At 42.5% G+C, this 17,769-nt stretch overlaps 3 protein-coding genes across 3 annotated transcripts in view; all 3 read right to left on the reverse strand.

The window, feature by feature from the left end:
• Nucleotides 1–92: 92 nt before the first annotated feature.
• On the reverse strand, nucleotides 93–2,556 carry LOC118407602 (zinc finger protein 2-like). The gene is made up of 2 exons (XM_035808102.1): nucleotides 2,429–2,556; nucleotides 93–1,899 (listed from the first exon to the last, which is right to left on the reverse strand). Exon 2 carries the CDS (start codon nucleotides 1,895–1,897, stop codon nucleotides 101–103), a length of 1,797 nt encoding a protein of 598 aa, XP_035663995.1. The 5' UTR covers nucleotides 1,898–1,899; nucleotides 2,429–2,556; the 3' UTR covers nucleotides 93–100.
• A 543-nt stretch (nucleotides 2,557–3,099) lies between these two features.
• The window catches only part of LOC118407637 (zinc finger protein 525-like), a 15,486-nt gene continuing 816 nt past the window's right edge, over nucleotides 3,100–17,769 (reverse strand). Inside the window, exon 2 of the mRNA XM_035808145.1 lies at nucleotides 3,100–4,458. Within this exon, the coding sequence (XP_035664038.1) occupies nucleotides 3,544–4,425 (882 nt within the window). The 5' untranslated portion in view covers nucleotides 4,426–4,458 and the 3' untranslated portion in view covers nucleotides 3,100–3,543. The remainder of the gene's footprint in view (nucleotides 4,459–17,769) is intronic.
• On the reverse strand, nucleotides 13,627–16,180 carry LOC118407611 (gastrula zinc finger protein XlCGF57.1-like). The gene is made up of 2 exons (XM_035808112.1): nucleotides 16,053–16,180; nucleotides 13,627–15,318 (listed from the first exon to the last, which is right to left on the reverse strand). Exon 2 carries the CDS (start codon nucleotides 15,314–15,316, stop codon nucleotides 13,820–13,822), a length of 1,497 nt encoding a protein of 498 aa, XP_035664005.1. The 5' UTR covers nucleotides 15,317–15,318; nucleotides 16,053–16,180; the 3' UTR covers nucleotides 13,627–13,819.

Below are 17,769 nucleotides of genomic sequence, written 5' to 3' on the forward strand. Positions count from 1 at the left end.
TCAAGTTGCTGTTCTCACACATGAAGAATTTCTCACCGGTGTGCTTTGTTAGATGCCGGCCTGTCCAAAGTGGACTTCTCTGCGGCGGAAAAGTAACACTTTAGGGTTTTTTACCTGTATGCGTCCTCATATGTCGGGCTAAGTCAGACTTTTCGGCTGTCCTATGACCACACTCCCCACACATGTAGGGTTTCTCACCTGTGTGTGTCATTAGGTGTCGGTCCAAAGTACATTTCTGTGCAGCAGAATAGTCGCAGAGGTCACACGTGAAGGGTTTTTCCCCTGAATGCGTTCTCATATGTTTGTATAAGGTGGACTTTCGAGCTGTCTTGTGCCCGCACTCCCCACACATGAAGGGTTTCTCACCAGTGTGTGTTGCTAGATGTTTGTCCAAATCGTATTTCCGTGCTGCAGAATAGTCACACTGATCACACTTGTAAGGTCTTTCTCCTGTGTGGGTTCTCATGTGTCGGGATAAGGTAGACCTACCAGCTGTTCTGAACCCACACTCCCCACACATGTAGGGTTTCTCACCGGTATGTTTTCGTATGTGTTTGACCAAAGTAGACTTATCTGCAGCAGAATAGTCACACTGGTCACACTTGTAGGGTTTTTCCCCTGAATGCTTTCTCATATGTGCGGATAAGATAGATCTAGTATATGCTCTGTATCCACACTCTACACACATGAAGGGTTTGTCACCGGTGTGGTTTGCTACATGTTTCTTCAAATCATCTTTCCGCGCTGAAGAAAAGTGACAGTGGTCACACTTGTAGGGTTTTTCTCCTGTGTGGGTTCTCATGTGTTGAGATAACGTTGGTCTATAAGGTGTCCTGTACCCACACACGTCACACACGTGGCGCCCTCCGTCTGTGTGTTTTGCTAGATGTGCGTGCAAAGCAGATTTCTGTGCTGCAGAATAGTCGCACTGGTCACACTTATACGGTTTTTCTCCTGTATGGGTTCTCATATGTTGGGATAAATATGACTTAAAAGCTGTCCTGTACCCACACTCCCAACATATGTAGGGTTTCTCACTGTGTTTTGCTGCTATGTGTTGGTCCAAGTTGCCTTTTTGTGCAGCAGAATAGTCGCACTGGTCACACTTGTAGGGTTTTTCTCCTGTATGAGTTCTCATATGCCTTGCTAAGTCAAACATTTTTGTCGCCCTATACCCACACTCTCCACACATGTAGGGTTTCTCACCGGTGTGTTTTGTTGCTATATGATAGGCCAGACTGCCCTTCTGTGCAGCAGCATAGTCACAATGGTGACACTTGTAGGGTTTCTCTCCTGTGTGGGTTCTCATATGTTGGGATATGTGAGACCTATAAGCTGCCCGGTACCCGCACTCCCCACACACGAAAGGTTTCTCACCGGTGTGTTCAACCACATACATTCCAGTAATGCCTATGGTCTCCTGTACCTGTGAGGTTAATGTGTTGTCAGGTTTTGAAACGTTCACATCACACGTTTCCTGCTGCAGGCCCATGTCTGTTGTCTGGGTCTCCCTGCTGTCACTCTCCTTCCCAGGATTTCCAAAAAGTTCCATCTCCTTCCCAGGATGTTCTCCGATACTAACAAATCCACAGCTGGACTCTTCCATTTCCGCTTTTACACCGCACGTTTCGCCGTTTGGAACGTCCCTTTCCTCGTCCTGCTGCCGTCCCGTGTCTGTTGTCTGCTCCCAACTTTTGTAAGTCTCGTTCCAAGGATGCCCGGTTGGTTGCGTTGCACCGAAGTAGTCGAAGGTTTTTTGGTCCTCACTGTACATTTCCTGAAACAGCACGTTCTCTTGTGCATCCTGTTGCAATCCAGTGTCTTCTGTCGGCTCCTCTTTGATGTGCGTCTCGTTCGAAGTTTGTTCTGCAGGAGGCACACACGTGGACTCCGCCATCTCTAAAACGATGAGAAGAAAATATTGGAAAGAAAAAGATTAATCCAAAACTTTTTTTTACAAACAGGGGGTGGTGGAGGTTTAATTTTACACAAGAACTTCTTCTGTGTCCCTTTATATGTTTTTATCTTGTATTTGCTAATAACAAAACTTGAATACCTTCCAGGGAATATAACAAAATCGCTCGTCATTCTTCATTGCTTTTTTTAATCTGAGTAGCCTGGTATGATAGCCCAGGTAGACAGTCCAGGTAGACAGCCAAGGAACCCCAGCATTTTCCGTAAACCCAACAGAACACACTATTTATCTGCCGCTCCCGGGTCTATAGAGTATTAGGATCGAAGTTAGTGAGGACTGGTAGGAAGCCTTGTGTGACAGATATTCCAGTGCAATTGACCCCGTATACATCTCACACATAAATGCAACTTACAGTGCCTGCCCCCCTCCCCATCAAAGCACACACACCCTAAATCCAATTTACTGCCGAATGAGCACCAACCTGGAAGCATTAACAACAACCACAGGTCTTACCTGTAGGTCTATGGTGGTTGGCGGTCTCCACAGCTTCTGGAACCCCCTAAAAACGCGTCAGTTTGGAGAAGGTGCGAAGACAATAAGAACAGAAAACAAAATGGCGGACGTAAACGCACTAACCGGTCAAAGGTCAGAGGTCACAATCCTGATACTCGCGTGACAACGGGTCAAACCAGAGAGGGCCGCATTACCCTTTACTCTCGCGGTTTTGAGTCTAACAAAAATAACGCTCTACCTCGACTTCTACCTATAATTTTTTTGTTAATTTTTTTTTAAATTAAGGCGAAATCAGTTGAAATCCGGCATGAGAGATGATATGCGCAGGATTTCTTATTCAATTGCAACTTAAAATTTTAAACACGGTAATGACGTTATTCAGATGTGGTTTAAATTCACAACAATTTTTGGCATCGTTTACTCTCCATTTATTTTGTAAAATCTTCATCTTTGCCAATATTAAGCCATATGTAATATATCTATACACGTTTAACGCTAAAACTGCTACGGCAAAGGAATTAGAATAATCAAAGTCGAATCAAAGACTTTGCATACACTTACTTTATTTTGACAGCGCTTTATTAGAATCAAAACAAAGTTATCATATATGTTGATAGAATATAAACTGCTATCAGCTACAAATACTAAGAATACAATTGTACAAACAGACGACATGTACCAAATACATGCATAGAAATAGTATATACAATGTGAGATTCTTGTAGATGTTATTCTTTCTTATAAATCAAAGAAATATACGGATGTTTAAAAAGTTCAAAAATTTTTCCACTGAGTGAAAAGAAGACATTAAGTGTCGATTTTTTCCTCACAATTAAACAAGTACGCCTTACTATATAGGTACTAAAACTATCTCAGATGCAAAACCAACCTCTATGAGTCAATGACTAGGAGCTATTTTACACAAGCACTCTATCTGGAACATTTGTCATAAACCCTACAAGGTTTTTAGTACATTAATAGTAGATAATGGTGAGATTTCATTGCTGCAAAGTAGTTACACTGATGACACTTCTGTGGTTTCCCTCCTCTGTGGGCTCTTATATGCTTTGCTATTTAGACATTTGAGTTGCCCTGTTATGACACACTCCGCACAGCTAGGTCTTTTTATCTGTGTGCCTTCTTACATGCTTGTTCAAAGTGGATTTCCGTGCAGCAGAATAGTCACACTGGTCACATTTGTAGGGTTTCTCTCCTGTATGTGTCCTCATATGTTGGGATAAGGTAGATCTTTGAGCTGCCCTGTACCCACACTCCCCACACATGTAGGGTCTCTCACCGGTGTGTCTTCTTTGATGGTCAATCAAATTAAGCTTTTCTGCAGCAGAATAGTCACACTGGTCACATTTGTAGGGTTTTTCTCCTGTGTGGATGCTCATATGTTGTGATAGGCTTACTTTATAATTTGCCCTGTACCCACATTCCCCACACATGTAGGGTTTCTCACCGGTGTGTTTTACTAGATGTTTGTCCAAATCACATTTCTGTCCAGCAGAATAGTCACACTGGTCACACTTGTAGGGTCTTTCCCCTGTGTGGATTCTCATATGTGCCAACAGTGTAGACTTCCGAGTTGCCCTAAAACCGCACTCTCCACACATGTAGGGTTTCTCACCAGTGTGTTGTGACAGATGCTGGACCAAATTCGACTTCTGTGCAGCAGAATAGTCACACAGATCGCACTTGTAGGGTTTCTCTCCTGTATGTGTTCTCATATGTCGGGATAAGCTTACTTTATGAGCTGTCCTGTATCCACACTCCCCACATATGTAGGGTTTCTCACCGGTGTGTTTTCTTAGATGTTGGTCCAAAGTAGATTTTTGTGCTGCAGAATAGTCACACTGGTCACACTTGTAGGGTCTTTCGCCTGTGTGGGTTCTCATGTGTTTGGTTAAGTCAGACTTTTGAGCTGTTCTGTATCCACACTCCCCACACATGCAGGGTTTCTCATCGGTGTTTTCAACTACATACCTTCCCATATCACCTTTGCTCTCCTGTACCTGTACCTGTACCTGTACCTGTACCTGTGAGGTTGATGTGTTGTCAGGTTGGGGAAAGTTCACATCACACGTTTCCTGCTGCAGGCCCATGTCTGTTGTCTGGGTCTCCCTGATGCCCCTCTCCTTCCCAGGGTGTTCTGTACAGTCCATCTCCTTCCTAGGATCTCTAGCACACTGGTCTCCACGGAAACGTTCAGGACTGGAATCTTCCATTTCTGTGAGAGGGGGTATGGATTGTGTAACAACTTATTTCCTCTGGCAAAGTAAAACAGTATAATTCTCAATGATTAGAGATGCCGACTTTCATGACCCCAAATGACTTCCAAAAGCAATAATCTATATAATTCATATCATTGTCGGAAGGCGGCGGGTAATAGAACGGATTAATGTCGGTACAAACATCAGAGAGAGCTGAAGTAAGACATCTGCCATAAGTCTTTCATAACTCCCTTTAAATGGCAAATGTCGCAGAGGACACACTTTATTCTTTAAGCCTTTGGTTAAGTGGCTCTAATTTTGTTTGATATATTGGGATTTCGGAGGTGTTTATTACACGTAAGGGTTTTTAGCTTCTAATTTTGTTGAAAGAGTATTTTACGCATGCTTGTCCCGTAGGCTCCGTAGTTGTTTGGAGGTTACATTACAGTTGTACTCCCCATGCAAATACCTACGACAAACACACCTCAAATCGTCTATTTCTTGTTCATCAATGAACATCCAGCAACCAGACGGTATCAAAACAATCACAGGAGGTCTTACCTGTAAGTCTACGTGGTGGTTATCAGTCTCACGACTTGTTCAATCACGTAAAAATCGCGAGTTTGAAGGAGATGAGACGACGACGCAAAACAAAATGGTGGACGTCAGCTCGCAAGAGATAAAGGTGAGAGGTCACGAACCTGATACTTCTTTCACAAAGGGTCAACCCGAGATCACCACATAACGCTTTACTGAACGAATGAACATCTTTAAATCATACACTGTAGCAATGGAGATGGTACCTGTATATATATAGCCAGTATAACCGCCCTTCGGCGTAACACACCAGCTTCTGTATCTGTATTTCTATCTATATAGCCAGTACAACCGCCCTTCGGCGTAACACACCAGCCTCTGCATCTGTATATATATAGCCGGTATAACCGCCCTTCGGCGTAACACACCAGCTTCTGTATCTATATAGCCGGTATAACCGCCCTTCAGCGTAACACACAAGCATCTGTATCTGTATCTATATAGCCGGTATAACCGTCCTTCGGCGTAACACACCAGCTTCTGTATCTGTATCTATATAGCCGGTATAACCGCCCTTCGGCGTAACACACTAGCTTCTGCATCTGTATCTATATAGCCGGTATTACCGCCCTTCGGCGTAACACACCAGCTTCTGTATCTGTATCTATATGTGACCTGTACTAAACCCAGTGGGTATGAATGTACAATAAAGGTCTTCATTCATTATATAGCCGGTATTACCGCCCTTCGGCGTAACACACCAGCATCTGTATCTGTATCTACATAGCCGGTATAACGCCCTTTGGCTTAACACACCAGCTTCTGCATCTGTATATATATATAGAACCGGTATAACCGCCCTTCGACGTAATACACTAGCTTCTGTATCTGTATCTACATAGCCGGTATAACCGCCCTTCGGCGTAACACACTAGCTTCTGCATCTGTATAGAGAGAGCCGGTATAACCGCCCTTCGCGTAACACACCAGCTTCTGTATCTGGATCTAAATAGCCGATATAACCGCCCGTCGGCGTAACACACTAGCTTCTGTATCTGGATCCATATAGCCGGTATAACCGCCCGTCGGCGTAACACACCAGCTTCTGTATCTGGATCTATATAACCGGTATAACCGCCCTTCGGCGTAACACACTAGCTTCTGCATCTGTATCTATATAGCCGGTATAACCGCCCTTCGGTGTAACACACCAGCTTCTGTATCTGTATCTGTATAGCCGGTATAACCGCCCGTCGGCGTAACACACCAGATTCTGTATCTGTATATATAGAGAGAGCCGGTATAACCGCCCTTCGCGTAACACACTAGCTTCTGTATCCGTATCTATATAGCCGGTATAACCGCCCTTCGGCGTAACACACCAGCTTCTGCAGATCAGATAATTCAAACCAACACCAAATCATACGTTTTGCCTACAATCATTTTATTGTGAAAGGTCTTCACAAAGTTACTCTACGTTTTCAAAAGTTTGATATGATATATATTGCTACAAGCTACCAAAACTGAGTAAAGTGTGAAAAGACAACTACTGTTTATGTCAATACTCCTATATGTATACTACACTTAATATGCTTAATATTCCAAGCGTGAGGTCATCAAATCAAAATACTTGTCTACAGCAGGTATTGCATCGATATTACAGCTAGTTCAAGAACCTGTTAAAAGGTGTTTAGATTCTACGCTGCTCTGATCACCGACATTTGTAAGAAAACAAAGAGAACATCTACTTCAAGTAACTGAAACTATACGTAACAAACCTAATTGACTTTAGAGAGTTTGGTACATTTGCTATATAACCCTTGCCAGCTTACATACGTCTGCCACTCCTGTAGAATTCCTTACCACAGGACCGGGGCAAGGTACAAGTAGAGTCAAAATGGTCACTCCAGGAGGGATTTTTATTTATTTATTTTATTTTATTTCTATTTATTATTCCTCCATACGTATTTCCACCTCCTGACTACCTTGCCTCCGCACCGAAAACCCACCCCGCCATGGGAGGTCAAGAATCTATGTAGGTGGGTAAATCTGTTTGCTGTACATTTGTCACACTCAAGTTTTTTCGTACTTCTTTGGTATATATGAAAAGTAGATAACGGTGAGATTTCCTAGCTGAAAAGAAGTTACACTGATAACACTTATATGGTTTTCCTCCTCTGTGGGTTCTTATATCATTATCTTTTTAGACATTTGAGTTGCCCTGTTCTTACACAGTGTGCACATCTAGGTCTTTTTTACTGGTGTGCTTTCCGAAATGTCGGTTAAAGGTGGATTTCTGTGCAGCAGAATAGTCACACTGGTCACACTTGTAGGGTTTTTCTCCAGTGTGCGTTCTCATATGTACCATTAAGTGTGACTTTTGAACTGCTCTGTGCCCACATTCCCCACACATGTAGGGTTTTTCTCCAGTGTGCGTTCTCATATGTACCAATAAGTTTGACTTTTGAGCTGCTCTGTGCCCGCACTCCTCACAGATGTAGGGTTTCTCACCTGTGCTAGATGGGAGTCCAAATGGACTTTCTGTGCTGCAGAAAAGTCACACTGGTCACACTTGTAGGGTTTATCTCCAGTGTGTGTTCTCATGTGTCGGGATAAGTGGGACTTCTTAGCTGTCCTGTACCCACACTCCCTACACATGTAGGGTTTCTCACCTGTATGGATTCTCATATGTTTGGATAAGTCGGACTTTTGAGCCGCTGTGTATCCACACTCCCCACACATGTAGGGTTTCTCACCACTGTGTTTTGCTACATGTTTATTCAAATCCCCTTTTTGAGCAGCAGAATAGTCACACTTGTCACACTTGTAGGGTCTTTCTCCTGTGTGGGTTCTCATGTGTGCAGATAGGTGAGACTTCCGAGTTGTCCTGTAGCCACACTCCCCACACATGTAGGGTTTCTCACCAGTGTGTTTAACCACATACCTTCCCATATTGCCTCTGCTCTCCTGTACCTGTGATGTTGATGTGTTGTCAGGGTGGGGAAAGTTCACATCACACGTTTCCTGCTGCAGGCCCATGTCTGTTGTCTGGGTCTCCCTGCTGTCACTCTCCTTCCCAGGATGTTCTGTGGACTTACTCTCCTTCCCAGGATCTCCGGGACACTGGTCTCCGCAGAAACGTTCAAGACTGGAATCTTCCATTTCTGTGAGAGGGGGTATGGATTGTGAAACAACTTATTTCATCTGGCAAACTAAAATACGGTAGAATCCAATCAATTGCACAACGGATAATTGCACACTTCCGTTAATTGCACGAAATCCAAAATCCCGTGGTGGTGTGGTCCAGCTTAATAACTTCGCTTTTTTTTGCACCATTCGGATTTTTGCACGAAATGCACTGGCAAATGGGGTGTGCAATTAAGCGGTTTCTACTTAGTAGTATAATTTTTAATGATAAGACATTCATGACCCCAAATGACTTCCAGGGGAAAACCAATAATTTTTTTATGTCATTGTCAGAGGGCGGCGGGTAATAGAACTCTTCGTTCGTTCGTTCGTCCCATAGCCTTTTAATCAGCCGTAGGGGCAGCACAACATGTTGTGCTGTATCATTCAGTAGGCATTTAAGTCCCCTGGCGGCGCCTATCTAGAACTCTTAGGTCAGATTAATGTCGGTACCAACATCGGCGAGAGCTGAAGTGACACATCTGGCATGAGTCTGACCATTCAACCTCCTTGGTCTGACATAACTCCCTTCAAATGGAAGCCGTAGAGGGCTGACTTCCAGCCCTTGGCTCTAATTTTGTTGGATTTTTTGGGATTTCGGAGGTGTATAGGGTTTTTAACTTCTTACTGTGTTGAAAAATCATATTTTACTCATGATTCTGGTGTCCGTAGGCTCTAGAAATTGTTTGGAGGTTACATCACACTTCTACTGCCCCCCTCCCCATTCAAATACCTATGACAAATACACCTTAAATCGTCTACTTTTTGTTCATTAATGAACAACCCCCAACCAGGTGGCATTAACAACAATCACAGGAGGGCTTACCTGTAAGTTTATGGTGATTAGCGGTCTCACGACTTCTGGAATCACGTAAAAATCGCGAGAGTTTGAAGGAGATGAGACGACGACGACAAGCAAAATGGCGGACGTCAGCTAGCAGGGGGTAAAGGTGAGAGGTCACGAACCTGATACATCCTTCACAAAGGGTCAACCCGACATCACCGCATAACGCTTTACTGAACGAATGAACATCTTTGTATCATACACTAGAGTAATTGAGTAAAATGGCAATGGAGTAAGATATAGCAGACGGCGGTTATAATTATTCACAGAATAAACCTTACCAACAAGCTTTCAACATGGCCTCCTCAAGGTGATCTGACACGACGACTACGTCACTTGACCTGAGCGGAAGTGTGACGTCAGAAACGGCTTCAGTGACGTAAACTTCAATATACATAAAACCATTATCTAAACTGGAAAGCCCTGTCAGACCTTCGAGTAACATGTATCAGACGATGGAAGTAAATTCATACACTATACCTGTACGCATAATAATAAACCTTACCAACAATTTCAATAAAGCTTTCAACATGTCCTCCTCAAGGTGATGTGACCCGACAACTACGTCACTTGACCTAAGCGAAAGTGCGACGTCATCAACGGCTTCAGAGACGTGAACTTCATTAAGATTATCTAAACAGAAAAGCTCTGTCAAAACTTAGGGAATGGGTCGCGGATAAATACTGTGTTCTGTGACCTTGACTTGAATTCTACATCACCTGACCTGTGGCGTAGGCTGCGAGTGACATCACATTGATCTTTACGTGTGTACGGAAATAGCATGGAAATCACTACGTCTATCCATGGGCAATAGGCCTCGGAATTGTGTTTTTTGTTGAGTAACAGGAACCCCGCCGCGCGCTGTCTGCCACGGTAGTCCGCCGTGTACCGCCAATCCGGAAATGCCTCCTCAGATGCTCCCGTCAAAGATTACTATCTTCTTAGTGCGAGTATTTCCCGTCATCCTTTGCGCCGCCTTTCCCCTAACTTTAAATGTTGGATGGGTAAGCAACCGATCTCCCTGATGTGCGTTACCACTTCCGGTGTTTTCGATCATCTGTGTTGTGGTGTGGGATCGTACGGCGGGCCCGTTTAGGCGCCTTGTCGGTTTTCGTGGTACTGTTTGAGAAGTTTGAGGGTTTCAACACGCTGACAAAAGCTACGCTGCACTGCAGATACGTTTTGACCGTGTTTTTTCCACTGCTTTCGTCTGATTTTCGTGATCGGTAACGTCGCCAACCCGAAAGTAAGAACTGAGATAGGAATACCAACTTCCTTAGGAATACAGATCTCGTGAAACAGATGGCATTTTAGCGATTATTTAAGTATGGACCGTTCTACAAGAATAATACATCAATGATTATAACGATTACATGTGGTTAGTGCCAGCGTTTTGGTAAATATACTAGCTACCGATGCGTTTTTTTTACGACGACGTGGTGTGGCCACCGCCGTACTGCTGGTAACGCAGTGACCCGGAAATCGGCTAAAATTCAATGGCGTTTATTTTAATTTGAAATGACTAATATGTGCTCTTTGTACGTTAAATGGCCTCCAAATAACTCGACGAACATAATTCACTTGAAAGTTTTGACTTAGATATTAGAATTTTGCAGAAAACGGCGATAGTAGAAAGGGCCTTTCCCACCTAGCTCGCTTCGCTCGCCGCGCGGCTTCGCCGCGCTCTAAATCGGCTACGCCGATTGGTCGGCTTAGCCGACCTTCGGGTGGAAAAACTCCTGCGCCGATTGGTCTTCCCCGACCTTCGGGTAATCCCCAACCCCGGCAATGCTCAGCGATACGGTGTACGGGCGAATCAAAGACAATTCCTTGGCCTACCGCCTATGGTCTATCATCGTCGTGTATAAACATTCATAAGTTCATCAGATAACTCAAACCAACACCAAATCATACGTTTTGTCTACAATCATTTTATTGTGAAAGGTGCGGCAAAAGTTACACCAAGTTTTCAAACATTTTGATAGGATATATATATATATATATGACTAATACCTGTGAACTACTAATCTCCAAGCAATCTTAAACAGTAGTAGTTCACTAATCTCCCAGCAGATCCTACGGTGCCATAATATAGTATCAAAGCTGGCCAAGGAGTATAGCCGGCCAAAGGGAGTCAAACGGGCACCGGTGGGTTTGATACTATATTACGCCACCGTGGATCTTCTGGGAGATTAGTGAACTACTACTGTTTAAGTAAGCCAAGTCAATACTCCTATATGTGTAATACACTCAATATGCTGAATATTACAACTTAATATGCTGATTATTACAAGCGGGAGGTTATCGAATCGAAAAGACTTGTCTAAAGCAGGTAAATATAATGATTTTAAAACATGTTAAGATTCTTACTCCTATTATCACCTACATTTATAAAGAACATGTAAAATCAAAAACAGTAAAAAAAAGTACTGAAACTATACATACGAAACCTACATCGGTCCGGTTTGACATATATGCTATCAACTTCGCAATCTCACTGGGACATGTCTGCCTCTCATGTACAATTCCTTACACCCCTGTCACATTATCCATGATCTTTGGGCGTATCGACGGAAAGTCGGCCATACATAAGATCGACAGAGGATTGTGCGTATTTTTCACCTGAAAACCGTCCCTGTCACATAAAAGCCATTGTACCTTGTGCAATTGTTGTGCAATAAAGTTATTATTATAAGCGAGGCTCGGGCGATTGCCGCAGACTCGTCGTCCGATCGATTTTCGCGCAACGTGACAGGAGTATTACCACAGAGTAGGACGATTTGTTTTATAATAGTAGTATATTTATTTGCAAATCCATGCCCGTAGGCTAATTGCAATGATACAGACAGTGAAAAGTAACAAGTGTCTATTCTAAATACACACACGTCAGCTATCTATGTACATGCTTCTACTTCTTTACTGGGTGGTTTGACTTCTTCTTTGGAGGCAGTGGCTGATGAAAAGTCCCACTTCTTTAATGATTAGTGGGTTCTGTGATTTTAACAGAAATATAGTTTTTTTGAGGTCTACTAACTGGTGAAAAGTTGGAAATAATGTTTTGATTGTGTCAAAAAGGTTGTTTCTTTCGTCCTCATAATGGGGGCAGTTACATATAAAATGTATTTCATCTTCCACTGTATCCGTCGCACAGTATTTACACAATCTATCTTGAACTGGCACTTTTTTATAACGACCCTTTTCTATCTCTAGTGAGTGAGCACTGATTCTTATCTTACATACATTGGATCTCTTGTCAGCGTCGTTCTGGTATAGATAGGTTTCCATGGCATATTCGGTTTTGATATGTTTGTAAAATCTTAGTTTGCCGTTATCTTTAGACAATTGCTGGAAAAAGGTTTGGACATACACGTCTGACAGTCTTTTCCTTAACAATGTACAAATATGTTTGTTGTCTATTCTAGAGTGAGCATAGTTCCATAGATAGGAATAACCATTATCATCAAGTATTTGTTTTACATGTTGGAGCCAAGTTTTCTTATGATTGTTTAAAGGTACATTTTGTTGACAGAGTAGTGCGTCTATTTGTAAAGGGTGTGTAGAGTAATCTAACTGTTTAAGGCGTAGCCAGTACTTAACCATGCGGATTGCTATATCTATGCCTGTTGGATAGACTCCGAGTTCTGCTCTACATGCGGAGTTACAGGAATTCCTGTGCACGCCAAGAATATTTTTACAAAAGCGGGTTTGGATATTTTCCACTGGGCAGTTATCTTTTCCACAGTCTATACCCCAAATCTCACTACCATATAACATTATGGGCTTAATACACGTATTGAATAGCTTAAGTAGAGTCTTGGGGGACATCGTTGAAAGAGTGAGAGGTTTGAGGCCGAATACAGCTTTACGTGCCTTTAGAGACAGATTCTTTTTAGCTAAGGAATAAGTACCTGACGAGGACAACGTCAGGCCTAGGTAGGGGTAGGAGTTTGCGATTTCGATGTTATCTACGCCAAATAAGAAATTTATGTTCTTGAGGAGTCTCCCTGATTTGTTAAAGATCACGGCTTTAGTTTTCTTTAGGTTCACCTGCAGTTTCCATTTTTCGCAGAAGGAATGAAGCCTGTCAAGGGCACATTGTAAGCCGGTTTCAGACTCTGAAAGTAGTACTACATCATCTGCGTAAAGTAGACAAGAAACGAGGAGGTGGTGTAGGGAGGGTGGGTCGCAGTCGGGGGTATCTAAATCTTTAACTAAATCATCTATAAATAAGCTGAAAAGAGTAGGACTGAGGTTGCATCCTTGCCTTACACCTCTGTCTGTTGTAAACAGTGGTGTAAGGCCGGTAGGAGTTTTAACACATGTCATCGGATTAGGGTACATGGATTTAATCAATTTGTAGAACTTGCCGCCTATGCCCAGGTTAAGTAGTTTGTAACGTAGACCTTCTCTATATCTGGCTACACGTTAGTGGGTATGTCCATGTTTCTTACAGTAAAAATTGAATTAAACTTTCGTCTTGTTTATTGCTTATGATGATTAGATGTAGCAATTAGTTTGTATTCCATCCAGTGGCCATGTTTTACTTATAGAACGTACTGACGGTGACCTTTCAAATATATTCATCACATTTAAATTTAGAGGTCAAATTCACTGGTCATACTTGTAGAGTTTCTCTCCTGTGTGGGTTCTCATGTGTCGGGTTAAATAAGGCCTTCGACTTGTCCTGTACCCACACTCCCCACACATGAAGGTTTTCTCACCGGTGTGGTTTGCTACATGGTCATCCAATGTGCCTTTCTGTGCAGCTGAATAGTCACACTGATCACACTTGTAGGGTTTTTCCCCTGTGTGGGTTCTCTTATGTGCGGATAAGTGAGACTTCTGAGCTGCTCTGTACCCGCACACCCCACACATGTAGGGTTTGTCATTACTGTGATTTGAAAGATGTCGAACCAAATTGGATATCTGTGCAGCAGAATAGCCACACTGGTCACATTTGTAGGGTTTTTCTGCTGTATGGGTTCTCATGTGTTGGGACAAATGAGACTTTCGAGCCGCTCTGTACCCACACTCCCCACACATGTAGGGTTTCTCACCAGTGTGTATTGTTAGGTGTCGGTCCAAGTCGGATTTCTGTCCTGCAGAATAGTCACACTGGTCACACTTGTAGGGTTTCTCTCCTGTATGGATTCTCATATGTGCGGATAAGTGAGACTTCTGAGCTGCTCTGTACCCACACTCCCCACACATGTAGGGTTTCTCATCAGTGTGTTTTCGTATGTGTCGGACCAAAGTGGACTTATCTGCAGCACAATAATCACACTGGTCACACTTGTAGGGTCTTTCACCTGTATGTGTTCTCATGTGTTGGGATAAATAAGACTTCCTAGCCGTCCTGTGTCCACACTCACCACATATATAGGGTTTCTCACTAGTGTGTTTTGCTAAATGTTTATTCAAATCACTTTTTTGTGCAGCAGAATAGTCACACTGGTCACACTTGTAGGGTTTTTCACCTGTATGTGTTCTCATGTGTGCAGATAGGTTAAACTTCCGACTTGTCCGAAATCCGCACTCCTCACACATGTATGGTTTCTGACCAGTATGTTTAACCACATGCCTTCCCATATCACCTCTGCTCTCCTGTACCTGCGAGGTTGATGTGTTGTCAGGTTGGGAAAAGTTCATACCACACGTTTCCTGCTGCAGGCCCATGTCTGCTGTCTGGGCCTCCCTGCTGTCACTCTCCTTCCCATGGTGTTCTGTACGGGATGTCGTCTTCCCAGAATGGCCCATCTCCTTCACAGGATGCCCCGTACACAGTTCTCCATTAGAAAGTTTAAAGCTGGACTCTTCCATTTCTGCTTTTACACCACACGTTTCGTCATTTCGAGCGTCCCTTTCCTCGTCCTGCTGCCGTCCTGTGTCTGTTGCCTGCTTGCAACTGTTGTAAGTCCCGTCCCAAGGATGTCCGGTTGGTTGGTAGTTGTTGGTTTCCTGGTCCTCACAGTACGTTTCCTGGCACAGCACGTTCTCTTGTCCATCCCGTTGCCATCCAGTGTCTCCTGTCGGCTCCTCTTTGATGTGCGTCTCGTTCGCAGTTTGTTCCGCATGAAGCTCTTTAACAAATGCGAACTCCGCCATGTCTAAAATGATGATAAGAAAACAAGGATGACAAAAAATTATAATGTTCATTTGACTTATTATACAAAGCAGAAATGGGCACAAATCTTTGTGGTAGAATGAATACAATTTAAGCACAGACTGTCCAATGGTGTTGGACGAGTATATATAGCACCATCTGGCATTAAAGGTATCTGTCAGGTCAAACACGCATTTCACTGACACTTGGGAACTTCGTGATTATGCTAAAATAATGACTACACAAAAGGACATCTATCAGTTATGAGATACAACAACGCATTAATTTGACATCATTACGAACCTTTCCACGACATTGAGTACCTACTGGCTGGCAAAATACACCAGATATTATTATCATTATCAAATAACTCTTCAAATGTGCACATCTAGCAAAGAAAGGCCTGTTCAAATATCTAATGTCAACAGCTAACTTTAATGTAATAGAAGAACTTTGTAAATTCATTTATACCTGTTTTAAGAAAAGGCAAGAAGCATGCAAAACGTAGATATAAGTAGGACATAAGATAGCTTATCATTGTCTCTGTAAGTAACTTACTGCATTTATCCCTAATACGGCATGAATATGCAATGAACTTCATTGTCATTGTCATTACTATTATTACTTGGCATGCCACCCCCTCGCCCATCAGCTAGCGATCGCAAACACACTTCTAATTCTAGTTTACCACCCAACAAGCAACAAACCGGCCGCTTTAACGACAACCAACGGTCTTACCTGTAGGTCAATGGTAGTAAGCGGTCTCCAAAACTCCTACAAGTCGCTAAAAATCGCTTCAGTTTGGAGGATATGAAAAACGTAAGACGAGATGCAAAACAAGATGGCGGACGTCAGCTCTCACTAACAGGGTAAAGGTGAAAGGTCACAAACCTGATCCTAAATAGGTCAAACCACAGATCGCCGCATAACGCTTCACTCTCCTGGTTTTGAACCAAGCAAAAATAACGCTATAAATGAAATAGAAGTGGTTATAATTCAAGTATTTTATGAAAGATGACTCCAGAAAGAGTAGTGGATGTATTTCAACACTAATGGAGATTTCCAAATAAATAAAACAAACGTTCTATATTTCAATTTCTACGTCTCAGATTGTCAGTCTTTGACGGTTAGTCCAAGCCAGGTGAAATCCGATATGCGCAGGATTTCTTGAAACACTGCTACAACTTAGTACAAGGATGCGTTTCATATCAACACCTGACATTTGGCTTGGTTAACATTTCTTTAAAAAATTATGTTATTTCTTCTGTCAAAATTACGCCCTGGTAGGAAATGGAGTTAGAATTATCAGACGATAGAAACCAACACACAATTAGTCTTTGCTTCCTTTATTCTGAATTAGCTCTGCCAAAATTTTGCTTTTACACATGTCAATATCACCTTTATTGCTATAAGCTTATACGCTACGAATACAAAACATGTATAGCATACACATCGGTGCATATAAACTATATAGCTGGGAATGTTAGATCCTTCTATCAAATAAAGTAGACTAAAGCATGCAAATATACCAAAATATTCCAGTATTCAAATTAATACCGACATGAATGAATGAAAAAACAAACATCGTATGGAAACTATCTCAAGGCTAAAACCTACATCTATATTATGTTTACAGTGCGATTTTAAAAAGGCTTTCTTACATAAATGTTATTAACAAATCAGCGGTCAACACAAAAGAAAGGAGCACATCTATCATGGCTACTATCTTAAGTACAAAACCTACATCCATAGAGTTACATATATCTATGTATGTGGCAGTACTTTACGTTTGGGACTGCATTGTTAGCAACGACACCTAGCTGCAGTTAAAAGTAAACCTCTATATCTGTCGCCTGTATGAGCTGTTATACTTTCAAAAGCATCAGGTTGACTGAGCGCATGACCTGGAGGTCAAGGAACTATGTAGGTAAGTAAATCTGTACGCTGTACATTTGTCACACTATTTAGTTTGTTTCTTTTTTTTTGTATATAAAAAGTAGATAGCGGTGAGATTTCCTAGCTGCAAAGTAGTTACACTGATAACACTTTTCCTCCTCTGTGAGTTCTTGTATGCTTAGGTTTTTAGACATTTGAGTTGCCCTGTTCCCACACACTCCGCACATCTAGGTCATTTTACTGGTGTGCGTTCTTAGATGTCGGTTAAAGGAGGATATTTTGCAATAGAATAGTCACTTGTAAGGTTTTTACCCTGTATGAGTATTCATATGTTGGTATAAGGTAGATCTTTGAGCCGCCCTGTATCCGCACTTCTCACACATGTAGGGTTTCTCACCGAAATGTTTTGTTTGATGATCGATCAAATGTTGTTTCTGTGCAGCAGAATAGTCACACTGGTCACATTTGTAGGGTTTTTCTCCTGTGTGGGTTCTCAAATGTTGGGATAAGTTGGACCTTTGAGCTGTCCTGTACCCACACTCCCCACACATGTAGGTAT

This window comes from Branchiostoma floridae, unplaced genomic scaffold (genome assembly GCF_000003815.2).
Source record: "Branchiostoma floridae strain S238N-H82 unplaced genomic scaffold, Bfl_VNyyK Sc7u5tJ_1439, whole genome shotgun sequence".
Lineage (NCBI taxonomy): Eukaryota > Metazoa > Chordata > Leptocardii > Amphioxiformes > Branchiostomatidae > Branchiostoma > Branchiostoma floridae.